The sequence below is a fragment of the Tachypleus tridentatus genome, chromosome 2 (genome assembly GCF_004210375.1).
Source record: "Tachypleus tridentatus isolate NWPU-2018 chromosome 2, ASM421037v1, whole genome shotgun sequence".
Lineage (NCBI taxonomy): Eukaryota > Metazoa > Arthropoda > Merostomata > Xiphosura > Limulidae > Tachypleus > Tachypleus tridentatus.
Genome location: NC_134826.1, coordinates 9140233 through 9161718, shown reverse-complemented (window position 1 = coordinate 9161718; position 21486 = coordinate 9140233). Strand labels below are relative to the sequence as shown.

Sequence of the window (21486 nt, the reverse complement as noted above, 5' to 3'; positions counted from 1 at the left end):
TGATGTCAAGTTAACACTGGAGAAACGTGATATTCCATTTCGAATGGTGATGTCAAGTTAACACTGGAGAAACGTGATGTTCCATATCAAATGGTGATGCCAGGTTAATACTGGAGAAACGTGATGTTCCACATCAAATGGTGATGCCAAGTTAACTCTAGAGAAACGTGATGTTCCATATCAAATGATGATGTCAAGTTAACACTGAAGAAACGTAATGTTCCATATCAAATGGTGATGTCAAGTTAACACTGGAGAAACGTGATGTTCCATATCAAATGGTGATCTCAGGTTAACACTAGAGAAACGTGATGATCCATATCGAATGGTGATGTCAGGTTTACACTGGAGAAACGTGATGTTCCATATCAAATGGTGATGTCAGGTTAACACTAGAGGAACGTGATGTTTGATATCAAATGGTGATGTCAGTTTAACACTGGAGAAACGTGATGTTCCATTTTAAATGGTGATGTCAAGTTAATACTGGAGAAACGTGATGTTCTATATCAAATGGTGATGTCAAGTTAACACTAGAGAAACGTGATGTTCCATATCAAATGGTGATGTGAGGTTAACACTAGAGAAACGTGATGTTCCATATCAAATTGTGATGTCAGGTTAACACTAGAGGAACGTGATGTTCCATATCAAATGGTGATGTCAGGTTAACACTAGAGAAACGTGATGTTCCATATCAAATGGTGATGTCAAGTTAATACTGGAGAAACGTGATGTTCCATATCAAATGGTGATGTCAGGTTAACACTAGAGAAACGTGATGTTTCATATCAAATGGTGATGTCAGTTTAACACTGGAGAAACGTGATGTTCCATTTTAAATGGTGATGTCAAGTTAATACTGGAGAAACGTGATGTTCCATATCAAATGGTGATGTCAGGTTAACACCGGAGTAACGTGATGTTCCATATCAAATGGTGATGTCAGGTTAACACTGGAGAAACGTGATGTTCCATATCAAATGGTGATGTCAAGTTAACACTGGAGAAACGTGATATTCCATTTCGAATGGTGATGTCTGGTTAACACCGGAAAAACGTGATATTCCATATCAAATGGTGATGTCAAGTTAACACTGGAGAAACGTGATGTTCCATATCAAATGGTGATGCCAGGTTAATACTGGAGAAACGTGATGTTCCATATCAAATGGTGATGTCAAGTTAACTCTAGAGAAACGTGATGTTCCATATCAAATGATGATGTCAAGTTAACACTGAGGAAACGTGATGTTCCATATCAAATGGTGATGTCAAGTTAACACTGGAGAAACGTGATGTTCCATATCAAATGGTGATCTCAGGTTAACACTAGAGAAACGTGATGATCCATATCAAATGGTGATGTCAGGTTTACACTGGAGAAACGTGATGTTCCATATCAAATGGTGATGTCAGGTTAACACTAGAGGAACGTGATGTTTGATATCAAATGGTGATGTCAGTTTAACACTGGAGAAACGTGATGTTCCATTTTAAATGGTGATGTCAAGTTAATACTGGAGAAACGTGATGTTCTATATCAAATGGTGATGTCAGGTTAACACTAGAGAAACGTGATGTTCCATATCAAATGGTGATGTGAGGTTAACACTAGAGAAACGTGATGTTCCATATCAAATTGTGATGTCAGGTTAACACTAGAGGAACGTGATGTTCCATATCAAATGGTGATGTCAAGTTAACATTGGAGAAACGTGATGTTCCATATCAAATGTTGATGTCACGTTATGTCTGTATTGTTTTTGTGTCACCATATTGTTTGTATTGTTTACATGTGTTAGCATATTTTCTTTATTGTTTAGATGTATTATGTGGTTTGTATTGTTTAGATGTATTATCATATTGTCTGTATTGTTTACATGTGTTATCATATTGTCTGTATTGTTTAGATGTGTTACCATAATGGTAATATAGCATTCGTTGTAATCATTCAGGAATTACCACTTCAAATTCCTAGAAAACTTGACAGCAAATTATCCACTCAAGTCCTTGGTTCTCAAAGTGTATATTTGCTCATACTGTAAATTGTACTGGTTACTTAGTTACGTTATCTTCCATGAAGATATCCATCTGAGAGATTACACAATCAACTTTGAAATGTTATTCATGTTTACTTTTAGACGCGTGACGTCATATGAATAAGTTTATTACGTAAGAGGAACCTGTTTTTTATACCGAAGAATTCCCTTTGAGACAAAGAAACTTTAGAAACAACTTAGGTAGTGTATCTGTTGATATCACTGGTGTCTGTTGATGATAAAATATTCTGTTTCTTACTGTGTTTAACTTGTGTTTTCTTCGTTACCAGTTCAAGCCGTGTTCAAACTTTATCAGATCGATAGTTGTGTCATGTTTATTAATTGGACCGTGCAAGACATTTTAGTAAAAAGATAAAGCATTAAAGAAAAACTATTGTAAAAAGACTGTTACGAGTCCAATGTGTAACTGAATGATGTCACTGTTGTAAAAAGACTATTATGAGTCCAATGTGTAACTGAATGATGTCACTGTTGTAAAAAGACTACTATAAGTCCAATGTGTAACTGAATGATGTCACTGTTGTAAAAAGACTATTACGAGTCCAATGTGTAACTGAATGGTGTCACTGTTGTAAAAAGCCTATTACGAGTCCAATGTGTAACTGAATGATGTCACTGTTGTAAAAAGACTATTATGAGTCCAATGTGTAACTGAATGATGTCACTGTTGTAAAAAAGACTATTATGAGTCCAATGTGTAACTGAATGATGTCACTGTTGTAAAAAGACTACTATAAGTCCAATGTGTAACTGAATGATGTCACTGTTGTAAAAAGACTATTACGAGTCCAATGTGTAACTGAATGATGTCACTGTTGTAAAAAGACTATTATGAGTCCAATGTGTAACTGAATGATGTCACTGTTGTAAAAAGACTAAAGTCTAATGTGTAACTGAATGATGTCACTGTTGTAAAAAGACTATTATGAGTCCAATGTGTAACTGAATGATGTCACTGTTGTAAAAAGACTATTATAAGTCCAATGTGTAACTGAATGATGTCACTGTTGTAAAAAGACTATTATGAGTCCAATGTATAACCGAATTATTCATTTCTACCAAATTAAAAACCAGCTTTTGAAATGTTTTTTTTTCATATTTTATTCGAGTTACCAGACAGATGATACGAGTTATTTTTACAGTTTAATGACACAAACTAATCTGTAAAAACTATGGTTATTACTAGCAACTTTTTGTTTTAGAGCTGTTACAGAAAACTGTTTACTGCAAGTTTGTTATAGATTAACTGCGAGTGACAACAGTTTAATTTTAACATAATTATTTTCGTGTTATTAATGTCAACTTCCGGTCAGATCAAGCTACGTACTATAATGGTTTGTTTCATTACTGTTAACCACAATTTCGGCCGTAATCCCAATTATATCTCCAGTTTAGGAGATTTAACTTTGCATAATTGTGGTGGATTCCTTGTCCCCCACCATACCCGTGCCACTGTTTTTGTGTATTCGTGGTTGTAACCTTTGGTAACAATACCCTTTTTGGCTGAATATTCTCAGGTGTTACATGAAACATACTGTTACATGTCAGTGCTCTCACGAAGACGTAGTTGCAGTGTGAAAAGTGCTGGAAAGTACTTTTGGTAAGAATGCCCATGTTAGCTGAACGTTCCCAGATGTTACGTGAGATATATTGTTACATAACAATGCCCGCACTTGGATATTTCCATTCTGAACGAGTTGCTCTCTGGACAACTGTGCTACGACAGGACTTTGTATTTTGTGGTAGAAGATCCTTTTCTTTGAATGATGCTGGAAACTCCCTCTGGTGAATTAAGCGTGTTAGCATCTCTCTATTGATCCCAGTGGAGACTTCACTGAAAACAGTCACGTGACTGTTTGACCAAATTCTGCGCAGTTTAATACTTTTTACAAACATTTTCCATTTCGTTACACAAAGGGATGTTTGTACTCTTCCCGCCACGGGTATGGAAACTCGAATTTAAGCGTAATGAATTCTTAGGTTTACCGCTGAGTCAACTGGAGGAAAGATTGAATAACAAGTAGAACAATAGATATCAAACCAAACATTATTTATATAACTTTTGCTTTCAAAGCAACCGTTTTTGTTTTCAGAAAGAGACTTCGGATAAAATTAGTCGAACCATCTCAGCTTTTACTCTTAACAAACGTGCAGGTTCGTCTAATTAGTAACCGAATTGTGTGTCACAACCTGTTTTACCTGTTAGACCAAGTCCACGCCAACACCTTTCGTCCAAGTTTTCTGGGGTGTCCCCCCAGTAGTTAACGACATTTACTTTCTTTAACAGTTCTAATCATACTGCTTGGCATGGGTTGGGGGTTTGGGCGTTTGACTTTAAGTCTGTGGTTTGAAATCTCTGTCGCCGAACATAGCCCTTTCAGCCGTGGGTGCGTTATAATATGACGTTTAACCACAATTCCTTGGTAAAAGAGTAGCCAAAGAGTATGCGGTGGGTAGTGTTAACTCGTCTTTCACTGCAAAATAGGAACAGTTACATATGATGAGCGACACCTGGAAATACACCCGAGAATCACTAAAAATACATTGTTTTCTTACTATTTAGTATACGGACTGTTATTATTTTTCCGTTTAATTTTTATTAAAATACACATTTATTATAAAATACTCTCACTCTCAGCCGTGGGGCGTGATAATGTAACGGTCAATCCCAATATTCGTTGGTAACAAAGTAGCCCAAGAGTTGGCGGTGGGCGATGATGGCTAGCTGCCTTCCTTCTAGTTTTACACTGCCAAAGTAGGAACGGATGGCGTAAACAGCCCTGATGTAACTTTGAGTGAAATTCAGAAAACAAAAAAAAAAAAAAACAATTATTTTAAATTTGTGTTGTTATCGTAAAATATGCATTTAAGGTTAACTTAGCATTCCTTGGCTGTACCAACTTCGTGGCCCCCCGCTAGTACAGCGGTATGTCTCCGGATTTACAACGCTAAAATCGGGGGTTTGATTCCCCTCGGTGGGCTGAGCAGATAGCCCAATATGGCTTTGCTATAAGAGAAACACACACCAACTTCGTGACGTATTACGATCGGAAATATTGTTCAGCGAAAAAGTGCTACACTGAAGGACACGAATCATTATAGCCTTTATAAATATAAACGAAAATTTAATTGGTGGCAAGGTTGGTTAGAAGCCTTTTCTAAATAAAGTACGTAGTTTAGTGTGATCAAAAATTGTTATTAGCACGTGCTCACGGACCCCATGAAGCCGGTTAGCAATGTATACACTCCTCTGTTTCTCAAATTACCCACTAGAGTGTTTTTTGTTTTTGTACTTTACTGAAACGTTAAGCCTAAAGTAAGATATTTTACGCATATTTTGTAAAGATGTCTGTACTGTTATACATTTACATAGTAACAAACGTTTTTAATAATATAGGTAATAACAATGTCAGAATGACTAAGGACGAACCCGGTGAAACTTAACCACGAAATGACGTATATTCATGCATATAATGCTTAGCGCGAGACACACCTGAAGAGGTTTAAACGGAAGGGTGTACTCTTGTGTTGAGTCACTTCCTTCCCTAAAACACGAGGGAGGAAATGAACAAAATCTGTGTAATCTTATTTATTGTTGAGTAACATATACAGAGCATGAATGGTTGTAGTTTATATCACTATTAGATAACTGAGTGTGGCCCCAGAGTTTTAGCGTTTAGAAAGGACATTCACTAGCCAACAAAATACGAAAACAATGAAAACATACAGACCAAATACAATTATCCTTCGTGCCTTTCTAAGCTCTATTGTCGTCTTCGAACCAATACCACTACAATGTTTCTATTCATGGAGTCTTGGGGTACTTAACTCATGACATAGAAACCTGAATTACCTAAAAAAAATGGTATGGTGGTCTTTTAAAAAAAACTTCACATAAGAGATCCACATGGTTTGCACAGGGATTAGCATGTTCGGATTGTAGCTCTGAAGGTTCCTGGTTCGCTTCCCGTTGCCTCAAGAAACCGCGCTCCGATCTGTAGAACTGTGGGTACACTGTAAAAATTACGGTCAATTCCACTGTTCGGTGAGGCGAGGTGTGGCAGTGAGCGTTGTTTTCCTCTAGTCTATGTTTCAGTTCGAAATTCGCTAAAAGAGATCACCTGTGTGGTTATGTTCAGCTACCTCAGATGATAATGAAAGAGGTTCTAAGGAAATTAACATAAACCATTTGAAATATAAAGATAGTAACCGTGTTTGTTTGTAGCCGGAATGTTAGCTTCGAAATTAAGAAATATTTTGGTTTTCGTTGCCACTGGTGGCTGTATTTTCAGCCGCGTCATATCGGCTCGTTTAATGGCTCTGAGTGTTGTTGTTTTTTCAGTTACAAACTTTTAGATCAAAACTCCAACACCACTTGATCTATTTGAGATCTAATTACAGTTTTGGACTCAAAGCGTCAAACCCTTTTGATTGGTGTATTTAACTACGCCCAAGGTCTCGTAGACTAATTTACTCTATTATTGCATAAAAGATATATAGTGTTAGGTAAATATCCTAATATGTAATAAAACCGAATCTGGTATACGCGTCCCCCTTCCCCCTGGTATTACTGGCGCACAAAAATATAGCTCATAAAACGGGTGGGGGATATCATAGGTTAATTTATTCTAATTCTGCTTTAAATTATTTCAAGTCCGCGGCAGTTAGGGCCGACATGGCCAGGTGGGTTGAAGCGTTCGACTCGTAATCTGAGGGTCGCGGGTTCGAATCCCTGTCACACCAAACATGCTCGCCCTTTCAGTCCTGGGGGCGTTATAATGTGCAGTCAATCCCAGTATTCGTTGGTAAAAGCCATCGAATAGCTTTGCGCGAAATTAAAAACAAACAAACAAAAGAAACCCTCTTGTATCAGAAACAGGGGTGTGTACACACGTGCATTCCGTTTATGTAGCGTTTGTTGGTAATTTGAAAAACTCATTGTTTTGACTAACATACCATTAATGTAGTGGTCGTAAGTGAAACATTGAAACCGCTGATTCACATGGTTAATGAATGTTTAACGATACAATTATTTATATATCTAACATTATATTGTAAACATGTATCGGTTTCCTGCTGTTCTATTTCTGATCTAACACGTCAACACCCGTAAGAGCCAATGTTAAATTCTGAATTTCTATCGTGTTATACGTTACGTCTGTGATCACTGTTTTCCGTTTGTTTGTTGTTTTTTAATCTAAAGAGAGAAAAGTTTAATAAAGTGTAAGGTAGTCCCAGTTTGATATTTAACTAACGTTGTTCTGCCATTAGACAGGTTCGTATAACAACAAATTCGTTTTTCCTAAACGTTTCCACAAGCTGCATTAACTTGTAGGCCTAATGACATTCAAACGAAAATACCTCGCTAATTATATTAAGACTAATGAAAATTACTTTCATGATACAATTTTACGGCCGGTTGATTCCAATAACTAACACTAATCCGAATACGTCGTTACACTGATCGACCGGTTCTATATCAACTGAATACAAAACTAACTGCCACACTGATATTTGTATCTGAAGTCTCTCTTCGAGATGTCCATCAAAGCTGCTAGATTTTCTTAGCGCTATCTAGATATTCGAGTTGTCCCAGTACGTATTTGTTATTAACATCGAGCTGCCCTATAGCTGACGTTAAAATACAGTTCAAACATTACTGTAGCCCCAATTTATAACCTCAGTATCTCGTCATCTCACAAACATGTTACACTATATATGTATCAGGTTATATAGATTACACTATATACATATCATGGTAAACACATGGAAAATTATAATGGTACTTTGACCATGACTTCAGAATTCATTCTGTCCACTGAATGGTTCTCTCCTGCGATATCAGATTTGAATTCCAATCCCCCTATGTCTAATGGTACATGTTTGGTTCAGTGATAGTCGGTCCAGCGCTCCCCAGGTACACAAATCCTTGTCAGATAATTGAGTATAATCTGAAGCTGCGTTAATTAGAAACTTAGAACTTTGTTCTTGTCTTAACGTGCGTGATGTGAACGTGTTTGTGGGACTTGACTTTCTTTTGAAAGGTTTTCATCGCGTGTCCTGTTTCATTCTCTTAGTGGTAGAGTCAGTGAGTTCATGGTCAGTAGGTTTCACTTCTCTTCATTGTTCTTGTTTTAATGTAATGATTTAAATTCCAACGATTCTTAAAACAACCTATAAGCCTCTAGTTCGTTTTTACATCGTCGTGACGTAATTCCGATCATGATGACGAAAACCATCGGTTTACTGAGTCGACCACAGCCGATTGAGAGAAAGGTCAAAACTGACCACATGTTTTATTTATCAAACAAATATTCCACGTTATTAGACGTCACAGCTAGATGCATTTGCTTGTGGAGACCTTATAATATTGTTAACGCCTGAGACTCGAGATAACGACGTTAAAATTCGTAGATCGATCCCTGCAGCAGGTAATATTTTGTGTAGCCTTAAATTTAAAACAGAAGACAAACACTAACTGGTTCTTCTAAACTATCTCTACACCAACTTGCTTATAAAACCACAGCTTTGTCCGTAATAACAATAAATTCACTCAAATTAGTCAATATTACTAATTATTATGTTTTACACAGAGAATGACTGAATTAACCAGTTCTTCACATTGTTGATAAAAATGAAAATAGATAAACAAGTCAGTGTATAAGGACTAACAAGGGTTAGTTTTGAATATAATCTAACAGCGTATTTTCTTCTTGTAGGTGTACCACTGGCAGAGCAAGCAGATAAAACACACCGGAGTGGATGACATGGTTCTGTTGAGTAAGATTAGTGAAGACGCTATTGTGGAAAACTTACACAAGAGATACATGGCCGACCAAATCTTTGTATCCTTAAAGATTATTTTTCTCTCGTGTTTAGAGAATTTGGTGTTTACTAACAGGTTTTTAACACTGACTTTAACGTGTTTACAGAACAAGTTATGTAATCAAATTTATTTTTACATGTGTATTTCTTCGAAATGTCAGAAAGTTGGTTAAATTGCTGCCCCTGGTGGAGAAAATGATACATAAGCAGCAGCCGTGTGTTTGATGCATCTATCTGTTTTGCAAAATTTAATAATAAATGCATCTGGGGTTGGTTAATTTAGAAATAGTACATATTCAAAACTAAAATGATATTTTACATTGTGTTTGGTATGTGAGAAATGTCCCAGTATTTCTGTCAATCAAAATATGGACTTAGTTAAACGTTTAATCAGAAATGTTACCACATTTTCCAAGAACAACATCACGTGGTAATCAACAATATCTACCTATACAGAACGAGATATCTCGGGATGTAGATAAACTGACAGGGCTGACTTCAAATCCCGGGCTAGGAAGTGTGATAATTCATTACATACCGTAAAGATGTCTACAGTGACCTCTGTTGGTTCTGTACTGTTCTGAAGCAACGATATATATATGTATATATCATAATGCGGTTCTTGTTTGTTGCAAACATTTGTTACACGTCTTTTGTATGGATATTTGTTATGCTTCTGTTGAATGTAGGCTTGCGTTATGGACTTACAACACTAAAATTCGGAGTTCGAGTCCCCAAAGTAGACCAGCAGATAGCCTAATGTGGCTATGTTCTAAAACAAACAAACAAAAACAATAAGTGTGCTGAACCGTATATTCCTCAAGTCGTTCCGTGCCCCTTGTGGTAAGTTTACGAACCTACAATTGAAATTCGGGACTCGAATTCCGCAGCTGGCTGAATAAAAATAGCACCCTTGTGTGTAGCTTTGCGTTAAAAACAGACAACAACCAAAGTACAGTTATCATTAAGTGAAAATTGTGAATCTTATCGATTTGTAATAATAATAATAATAAATAATAATCATATTAATTACAGGATTATTGATTATATATCTACAGATATGTACGCTGCCTTTGAAAATTATGACCAAGAAACTTGCAAAATTCCAAAATGGCCGACAACTCTAAGACCTATGATATAATTAATAGTAAAATGCTTGAGTGTTTTTATTTCTGAGTTCGCTGATATCACTTCTTTGTTCCTTCGATCATAAAATAAACAACGTTCTATAGATTACAAACAGTTTCCATAGAATTCTTTATTTGACGTATCTCAAAATTCCCACGATTGGGTCAATAATTACAAATTACTTAACTTGCCACTAGATGGCAGGACTTGCATGGTACTTATTAACACTGACGTATTTCATATATATCAGATCGCTATTTACCTGGTTGTAAACTTGGACACTAAAATATTGTTAATCTCTTATCAACCGTTGATTTTCTAACTCCTTACAAACACAAATGTGTGAAACGTAGGAGGGACAACACACAGAATTGTGACGTTCGCCGCTATATCTGAGACTGTTGTAAAACCGACAAAGAAAAGGTTACATGATGTAGCGTACAATTAGATTTTAACCATGTCTTTACAGAATGAAACAACACAAATCCTGGTCACACACTCTAATTATAGAGATAGGGCGAAACTTTACCAGGGGAACATAACAATGACGTCTGTGATTGGTTAAAATAAATCGCAGAAAGAACGAATAGTCGTGTATATAGACTCATTAAAGATTCGAATGGCATGGTTTGTACATGGATTATAAAGAAGAAATTTTGGTTTATTTATAATCAGAGCAGTATGTATCTAATAAAGCCATGTCAAAACCTAAACATAAGTTACATTATGAATTATCTTTCAACGTGAAAGACATTACATTATATTACATATGAATAAACAAACGTTCTGTTTTAAAACATAACGGATCTGTTTAATCTAAAAACTGTAAAGAAACGTTCAGTTTTAATATTTAACTTATATTACACATTATGTGTAAAGAAACGTTCCGTTTTAATATTTAACTTACTTATATTACACATTATGTGTAAAGAAACGTTCAGTTTTAATATTTAACTTATATTACACATTATGTGTAAAGAAACGTTCAGTTTTAATATTTAACTTACTTATATTACACATTATGTGTAAAGAAACGTTCAGTTTTAATATTTAACTTACTTATATTACACATTATGTGTAAAGAAACGTTCAGTTTAACACTTAACTGAGCCAGACTTATATCGGACCGGTATTGATATCAGTAAATCCGTTCAAAGAAATGCCTTACTTTACAGACAAGGATGTGGAACTATACCAAGGAGCGGTACGTTTGTGTCTCAGTTTCCTGAATCATTATCAATCGTATCCAACTTTCAGTTTCATGAATGTTCGTTTAACGAAAAACTCAATGTATTTAGTTGAAATCGTTATAGAAAATAAATCTGTCTATTTTTCTGAAAGCTGCTACTAGGTGGCTTAGTAGTAAGCTTGAGGGATTATAACACTAAAAATTAAATTTCAATCCATACAGATGGCAAACACAAATAGCCAAATGTGCATTTCTGCGCTGAAGAAATAAACAAAACTTTCTCAGAATGAAATGTAAGCCGCTTTAATACAAAAACTGGCGCCCGTCTTAAGTTATGTTTTCGCCTATCTTAAGTTTGTTTGTTTGTTTTGGAATTTCGCACAAAACTACTCGAGGGCTATCTGTTCTAGCCGTCCCTAATTTAGCAGTGTAAGACTAGAGGGAAGGCAGCTAGTCATCACCACCCACCGCCAACTCTTGGGCTACTCTTGTACCAACGAATAGTGGGATTGACCGTCACATTATAACGCCCCCACGGGTGGGGGGGGCGAGCATGTTTGGCGCGACTCGGGCGCGAACCCGCGACCCTCAGATTACGAAGCGCGCATCTTAACGCGCTAGGCCATGCCGGGCCCTCGCCTGTCTTAAGTTATGTTTTCTGCATTATTTTCTTTTTAATTTGTTTACATTTGTGAATCGGGAAAATGATCAAACAAAATATACCAGGGTATATTTGTTGTGATATTATCCAACAGTAAGATATATTAAGAGATTTATCTCATATAGCTTTATTACGTTTTGGTAATATTCATTGTATTACTGTATATTATTCACAACGTCGTATCATTAGTTCCCTCGCATCTTGTCGGGGGTATGCGGGTACTTTACCCTGCGTGTAATTTTTTAAAAGTTATGATTATTATTATTCCTTCTACGATCATGACAACGACACCTGTGTTTAGAATAAACACCGATCAGCGTGTGTTTAATAAAATATATACACAACACACTTTTTCTCTCGTTGAAGATCTTGTAGTGAGTCTAGTTTTTATCGGATAAACTTGTAAACAGTTGCTTGGGACCGGACATAGAACAAACTCACTACTTTCAACTGTGGGTATTTTATAAAGGTGACAACCAATCCTCTCTTTCCGTTTTATGATCTGGTCAAACAGAGAAGTATATACCTTGACACGAGAGATTCCCAACCGCGCTATTCATACCACGTGCGAAAAGGTGGTTTTGTTCATACTGAAATCTCCGATTTGTATACTAACATGAAAACAACAAGAAAAATAATTTTAGTGAACTTTTTTTTTCTGTCCTAAAAGTTAATTTTCAATGTTCTGAAAGAGGGTGGTGGTATTAACTATAACCGCTACTGACTCTCGTCTTCCTGGGTTGGTCAATTTACATAACAAGCGTTTAATCATATAACAAAAGCTCACAAACACTAGGTTAAAATTTTCCTTTTTTAGTGATATGTGTCTTGTTGTTGTCTCCCAATAGAAGACTGGTAAGCTTATAAACTAATAATGCTAAAAGTTCGATTCCCCGTGGTAGACGCTGCAGATAGCCCAGTGTGGCTTTGCTCTAAAACAACCAAACATGAAGAATAAACTTAAAATTATACACTTGATATGAAAAAAAAACATACCGTATTTCAGTATTAGTTTAGGTTTGCATATATTTAAAATCGTTCCCCGATTGATCAGTGGTAACTTTACGAACTAATAACGCAAGCGCAGATAGCCTAGCTGCTTTGTGCCATAAAACACTAAATCAATAACGTAAAATCCGAAGTGCAAACAGCAAAAACTAAACGTGGCTTTGCGTCAAAACAGACACAAACCTAACGGAATTGGAACGCTATTAGAAATGAAGTAATGCGTCTGTTAATTAGGCAAAGAGCAATAAGAGCGTATTTTAGTATAGGTATTTAAGATACATTGTACAAAGAGGTTCATTACCTATTCTTTCTTAATTATAGGCGACGTACGAAAACCCCCCACACATCTACGCTTTGTCTGACAATATGTACAGAAACATGCTAATTGATAACGAAAATCAGTGTGTTATCATCAGGTGAGTGTCCACTAACCCTAAATCAATTATAGCACTATTTTTAACGAACTTGCGATATAAAATATTATATGTTTAACTAATTAGCCTATTTAAATATCTACACTTTACCGTATTATATTTTTCCGTCCATCTCGTTTCTAACTGTGGACGCGCAGGTTGAGTTGTTGGAAATATAAAATGTATGATCAAGACAAGTATAAATGTATGTTTTTATTTGTTAGCTCGTGCATCTACCTATCGATCTGATAACTCATTTAGTGGATAACACACCACTATTTTTCAAGAAATTACTTATAAATCTTAACCTAGGAATTTCTTGTGACTTTGTGAAATAATGGGAGACCAAGTTTTGTTCTATGACATTAGAACATTGGATATCTGTCTAATCATATGTTAGACCTGACTTTGTACAATAACAGTACTATAACATTAGAACATCAGATATCTTTATACTATTTGTGTGAATATAGAGAGGCTGGTTTTACATCTCCATAGTGTTGATGTGAATATAAAGAGGCTGGTTTTACATCTCCATACTGTTGATGTGAATATAGAGAGGCTGGTTTTACATCTCCATACTGTTGATGTGAATATAGAGAGGATGGTTTTACATCTTCATACTGTTGATGTGAATATAGAGAGGCTGGTTTTACATCTCCATACTGTTGATGTGAATATAGAGAGGCTGCTTTTACATCTCCATACTGTTGATGTGAATATAGAGAGGCTGGTTTTACATCTCCATACTGTTGATGTGAATATAAAGAGACTGGTTTTACATCTTCATACTGTTGATATGAATATAGAGAGGCTGGTTTTACATCTTCATACTGTTGATTTGAATAAAAAGAGACTGGTTTCACATCTCCATACTGTTGATGTGAATACAGAGAGGCTGGTTTTACATCTCCATACTGTTGATGTGAATATAGAGAGGCTGGTTTTACATCTCCATACTGTTGATGTGAATATAAAGATGCTGGTTTTACATCTCCACACTGTTGATGTGAATATAGAGAGACTGGTTTTACATCTTCATACTGTTGATGTGAATATAGAGAGGCTGGTTTTACATCTCCATACTGTTGATGTGAATATAGAGAGGCTGGTTTTACATCTCCATACTCTTGATGTGAATATAGAGAGGATGGTTTTACATCTCCATGCTGTTGACGTCAATATAGAGAGGCTGATTTTACATCTCCATACTGTTGATGTGAATATAGAGAGGCTGGTTTTACATCTCCATACTGTTGATGTGAATATAGAGAGGCTGGTTTTACATCTCCATACTGTTGATGTGAATATAGAGAGGCTGGTTTTACATCTCCATACTGTTGATGTGAATATAGAGAGGCTGGTTTTACATCTCCATACTGTTGATGTGAATATAGAGAGGCTGGTTTTACATCTCCATACTGTTGATGTGAATATAGAGAGGCTGGTTTTACATCTCCATACTGTTGATGTGAATATAAAGAGATAGGTTTTACATCTTCATACTGTTGATGTGAATATAGAGAGGCTGGTTTTACATCTCCATACTGTTGATGTGAATATAGAGAGACTGGTTTTACATCTCCATACTGTTGATGTGAATATAGAGAGGTTGGTTTTACATCTCCATACTGTTGATGTGAATATAGAGAGGCTGGTTTTACATCTCCATACTGTTGATGTGAATATAGAGAGGCTGGTTTTACATCTCCATACTGTTGATGTGAATATAGAGAGGATGGTTTTACATCTCCATACTGTTGATGTGAATATAGAGAGACTGGTTTTACATCTCCATACTGTTGATGTGAATATAGAGAGGATGGTTTTACATCTCCATACTGATGATGTGAATATAGGGAGGCTGGTTTTACATCTCCATACTGTTGATGTGAATATAGAGAGACTGGTTTTACATCTCCATACTGTTGATGTGAATATAGAGAGGATGGTTTTACATCTCCATACTGTTGATGTGAATATAAAGAGACTGGTTTTACATCTCCATACTGTTGATGTGAATATAGAGAGGCTGGTTTTACATCTCCATACTGTTGATGTGAATATAGAGAGGCTGGTTTTACATCTCCATACTGTTGATGTGAATATAGAGAGGCTGGTTTTACATCTCCATACTGTTGATGTGAATATAGAGAGGATGGTTTTACATCTCCATACTGTTGATGTGAATATAGAGAGGATGGTTTTACATCTCCATACTGTTGATGTGAATATAGAGAGGCTGGTTTTACATCTCCATACTGTTGATGTGAATATAGAGAGGCTGGTTTTACATCTCCATACTGTTGATGTGAATATAATGAGGTTGCTTTTACATCTCCATACTGTTGATGTGAATATAGAGAGGCTGGTTTTATATCTCCATACTGATGATGTGAATATAGGGAGGATGGTTTTACATCTCCATACTGTTGATGTGAATATAAAGAGACTGGTTTTACATCTCCATACTGTTGATGTGAATATAGGGAGGATGGTTTTACATCTCCATACTGATGATGTGAATATAGGGAGGCTGGTTTTACATCTCCATACTGTTGATGTGAATATAAGGAGGATGGTTTTACATCTCCATACTGTTGATGTGAATATAGAGAGGATGGTTTTACATCTCCATACTGTTGATGTGAATATATACTGTTGATGTGAATATAGAGAGGCTGGTTTTACATCTCCATACTGTTGATGTGAATATAGAGAGGATGGTTTTACATCTCCATACTGTTGATGTGAATATAGTGGTTTTACATCTCCATACTGTTGATGTGAATATAGAGAGGCTGGTTTTACATCTCCATACTGTTGATGTGAATATAGAGAGGCTGGTTTTACATCTCCATACTGTTGATGTGAATATAGAGAGGCTGGTTTTACATCTCCATACTGTTGATGTGAATATAGAGAGGCTGGTTTTACATCTCCATACTGTTGATGTGAATATAGAGAGGCTGGTTTTACATCTCCATACTGTTGATGTGAATATAGAGAGGCTGGTTTTACATCTCCATACTGTTGATGTGAATATAGAGAGGCTGGTTTTACATCTCCATACTGTTGATGTGAATATAGAGAGGCTGGTTTTACATCTCCATACTGTTGATGTGAATATAGAGAGGCTGGTTTTACATCTCCATACTGTTGATGTGAATATAGAGAGGCTGGTTTTACATCTCCATACTGTTGATGTGAATATAGAGAGGCTGGTTTTACATCTCCATACTGTTGATGTGAATATAGAGAGGTTTTACATCTCCATACTGTTGATGTGAATATAGAGAGGCTGGTTTTACATCTCCATACTGTTGATGTGAATATAGAGAGACTGGTTTTACATCATCTGTTGATACTGGTTTTATGTGATACTGTTGATGAATATAGAGAGCTGGTTTTACATCTCCAGGCTGGTTTTACATCTCCATACTGTTGATGTGAATATAGAGAGGCTGGTTTTACATCTCCATACTGTTGATGTGAATATAGAGAGGCTGGTTTTACATCTCCATACTGTTGATGTGAATATAGAGAGGCTGGTTTTACATCTCCATACTGTTGATGTGAATATAAAGAGACTGGTTTTACATCTCCATACTGTTGATGTGAATATAGAGAGGCTGGTTTTACATCTCCATACTGTTGATGTGAATATAGAGAGATGTGAATATAGAGAGGCTGGTTTTACATCTCCATACTGTTGATGTGAATATAGAGAGGCTGGTTTTACATCTCCATACTGTTGATGTGAATATGGTTTTACAGAGAGAGGCTGGTTTTACATCTCCATACTGTTGATGTGAATATAGAGAGGCTGGTTTTACATCTCCATACTGTTGATGTGAATATAGAGAGGCTGGTTTTACATCTCCATACTGTTGATGTGAATAATATAAGAGGCTGGTTTTACATCTCCATACTGTTGATGTGAATATAGAGAGGCTGGTTTTACATCTCCATACTGTTGATGTGAATATAGAGAGGCTGGTTTTACATCTCCATACTGTTGATGTGAATATAGAGAGGCTGGTTTTACATCTCCATACTGTTGATGTGAATATAGAGAGGCTGGTTTTACATCTCCATACTGTTGATGTGAATATAGAGAGGCTGGTTTTACATCTCCATACTGTTGATGTGAATATAGAGAGGCTGGTTTTACATCTCCATACTGTTGATGTGAATATAGAGAGGCTGGTTTTACATCTCCATACTGTTGATGTGAATATAGAGAGGCTGGTTTTACATCTCCATACTGTTGATGTGAATATAGAGAGGCTGGTTTTACATCTCCATACTGTTGATGTGAATATAGAGAGGCTGGTTTTACATCTCCATACTGTTGATGTGAATATAGAGTGAATATAGAGAGCTGGTTTTACATCTCCATACTGTTGATGTGAATATAAGAGGCTGGTTTTACATCTTCATACTGTTGATGTGAATATAGAGAGGCATTGATGTGAATATGTTGATGTGAGGAGAGGCTGGTTTTACATCTCCATACTGTTGATGTGAATATAGAGAGGCTGGTTTTACATCTCCATACTGTTGATGTGAATATAGAGAGGCTGGTTTTACATCTCCATACTGTTGATGTGAATATAGAGAGGTTTTACATCTCCATACTGTTGATGTGAATTTACATCTCCATACTGTTGATGTGAATATAGAGAGGCTGGTTTTACATCTCCATACTGTTGATGTGAATATAGAGAGGCTGGTTTTACATCTCCATACTGTTGATGAATATAGAGAGGCTGGTTTTACATCTCCATACTGTTGATGTGAATATAGAGATGGTTTTACATCTCCATACTGTTGATGTGAATATAGAGAGGCTGGTTTTACATCTCCATACTGTTGATGTGAATATAGAGAGGCTGGTTTTACATCTCCATACTGTTGATGTGAATATAGAGAGGCTGGTTTTACATCTCCATACTGTTGATGTGAATATAGAGAGGCTGGTTTTACATCTCCATACTGTTGATGTGAATATAGAGAGGCTGGTTTTACATCTCCATACTGTTGATGTGAATATAGAGAGGCTGGTTTTACATCTCCATACTGTTGATGTGAATATAGAGAGGCTGGTTTTACATCTCCATACTGTTGATGTGAATATAGAGAGGCTGGTTTTACATCTCCATACTGTTGATGTGAATATAGAGAGGCTGGTTTTACATCTCCATACTGTTGATGTTATAGATGTGAATATACTGTTGAGAGAGCTGGTTTTACATCTCCATACTGTTGATGTGAATATAGAGAGGCTGGTTTTACATCTCCATACTGTTGATGTGAATATATGAGAGGCTGGTTTTACATCTCCATACTGTTGATGTGAATATAGAGAGGCTGGTTTTACATCTCCATACTGTTGATGTGAATATAGAGAGGCTGGTTTTACATCTTCATACTGTTGATGTGAATATAGAGAGGCTGGTTTTACATCTCTACTGTTGATGTGAATATAGAGAGGCTGGTTTTACATCTCCATACTGTTGATGTGAATATAGAGAGGCTGGTTTTACATCTCCATACTGTTGATGTGAATATAGAGAGGCTGGTTTTACATCTCCATTGTTGATGTGAATATAGAGAGGCTGGTTTTACATCTCCATACTGTTGATGTGAATATAGAGAGGCTGGTTTTACATCTCCATACTGTTGACATGTTGATGTGAATATAGAGAGGCTGGTTTTACATCTCATACTGTTGATGTGAATATAGAGAGGCTGGTTTTACATCTCCATACTGTTGATGTGAATATAGAGAGGCTGGTTTTACATCTCCATACTGTTGATGTGAATATAGAGAGGCTGGTTTTACATCTCCATACTGTTGATGTGAATATAGAGAGGCTGGTTTTACATCTCCATACTGTTGATGTGAATATAGAGAGGCTGGTTTTACATCTCCATACTGTTGATGTGAATATATACTGAGAATATAGGAGGCTGGTTTTACATCTCCATACTGTTGATGTGAATATAGAGAGGCTGGTTTTACATCTCTCATACTGTTGATGTGAATATAGAGAGGCTGGTTTTACATCTACTGTTGATGTGAATATAGAGAGGCTGGTTTTACATCTCCATACTGATGTGAATATAGAGAGGCTGGTTTTACATGGTTTTACAGAGGCTGGTTTTACATACTGTTGATGTGAATATAGAGAGGCTGGTTTTACATCTCCATACTGTTGATGTGAATATAGAGAGGCTGGTTTTACATCTCCATACTGTTCTGGTTTTACATCTCCATACTGTTGATGTGAATATAGAGAGGCTGGTTTTACATCTCCATACTGTTGATGTGAATATAGAGAGGCTGGTTTTACATCTCCATACTGTTGATGTGAATATAGAGAGGCTGGTTTTACATCTCCATACTGTTGATGTGAATATAGAGAGGCTGGTTTTACATCTCCATACTGTTGATGTGAATATAGAGAGGTTTTACTGGTTTTACATCTCCATACTGTTGATGTGAATATAGAGAGGCTGGTTTTACATCTCCATACTGTTGATGTGAATATAGAGAGGCTGGTTTTACATCTCCATACTGTTGATGTGAATATAGAGAGGCTGGTTTTACATCTCCATACTGTTGATGTGAATATAGAGAGGCATGGTTTGATGTGACATCTCCATACTGTTGATGTGAATATAGAGAGAGGTTTTACTGGTTTTACATCTCCATACTGTTGATGTGAATATAGAGAGGCTGGTTTTACATCTCATACTGTTGATAATATAGAGAGGCTGGTTTTACATCTCCATACTGTTGTGAATATAGAGAATATAGAGGCTGGTTTTACATCTCCATACTGTTGATGTGAATATAGAGAGGCTGGTTTTACATCTCCATACTGTTGATGTGAATATAGAGAGGCTGGTTTTACATCTCCATTTTACATCTCCATACTGTTGATGTGAATATAGAGAGGATGGTTTTACATCTCCATACTGTTGATGTGAATATATAGAGAGCTGGTTTTACATCTCCATACTGTTGATGTGAATATAGAGAGGCTGGTTTTACATCTCCATACTGTTGATGTGAATATAGAGAGGCTGGTTTTACATCTCCATACTGTTGATGTGAATATAGAGAGGCTGGTTTTACATCTCCATACTGTTGATGTGAATATAGAGAGGCTGGTTTTACATCTCCATACTGTTGATGTGAATATAGAGAGGCTGGTTTTACATCTCCATACTGTTGATGTGAATATAGAGAGGCTGGTTTTACATCTCCATACTGTACATCTTTTACATCTCTACTTGATGTGAATATAGAGAGGAATGGTTTTACATCTCCATACTGATTGATATGAATATGGTTTTACATCTCCATACTGATGTGAATATAGAGAGGCTGGTTTTACATCTCCATACTGTTGATGTGAATATAGAGAGGCTGGTTTTACATCTCCATACTGTTGATGTGAATATAGAGAGGCTGGTTTTACATCTCCATACTGTTGATGTGAATATAGAGAGACTGGTTTTACATCTCCATACTGTTGATGTGAATATAGAGAGGCTGGTTTTACATCTCCATACTGTTGATGTGAATATAGAGAGGCTGGTTTTACATCTCCATACTGTTGATGTGAATATAGAGAGGCTGGTTTTACATCTCCATACTGTTGATGTGAATATAGAGAGGAGAGGCTGGTTTTACATCTCCATACTGTTGATGTGAATATAGAGAGGCTGGTTTTACATCTCCATACTGTTGATGTGAATATAGAGAGGCTGGTTTTACATCTCCATACTGTTGATGTGAATATAGAGAGGCTGGTTTTACATCTCCATACTGTTGATGTGAATATAGAGAGGCTGGTTTTACATCTCCATACTGTTGATGTGAATATAGAGAGGCTGGTTTTACATCTACATCTGTTGATAATATAGAGAGGCTGGTTTTACATCTCCATACTGTTGATGTGAATATAGAGAGGCTGGTTTTACATCTCCATACTGTTGATGTGAATATAGAGAGGCTGGTTTTACATCTCCATACTGTTGATGTGAATATAGAGAGGCTGGTTTTACATCTCCATACTGTTGATGTGAATATAGAGAGGCTGGTTTTACATCTCCATACTGTTGATGTGAATATAGAGAGATGGTTTTACATCTCCATACTGTTGATGTGAATATAGAGAGGCT

At 36.4% G+C, this 21486-nt stretch overlaps 2 protein-coding genes across 2 annotated transcripts in view; one reads left to right on the top strand and one right to left on the bottom strand.

Moving 5' to 3' along the window:
* The window catches only part of LOC143237813 (unconventional myosin-Ie-like), a 524866-nt gene that overhangs the window by 219445 nt on the left and 283935 nt on the right, over positions 1 to 21486 (bottom strand). The gene's annotated exons all lie outside the window — the stretch shown is intronic.
* Positions 1 to 21486, top strand: part of LOC143237801 (unconventional myosin-Ie-like) — a 93346-nt gene that overhangs the window by 20977 nt on the left and 50883 nt on the right. Inside the window, 3 exon segments of the mRNA XM_076477408.1 lie at positions 8783 to 8908; positions 11131 to 11220; positions 13196 to 13290. Coding sequence (XP_076333523.1) covers positions 8783 to 8908; positions 11131 to 11220; positions 13196 to 13290 — 311 coding nt within the window.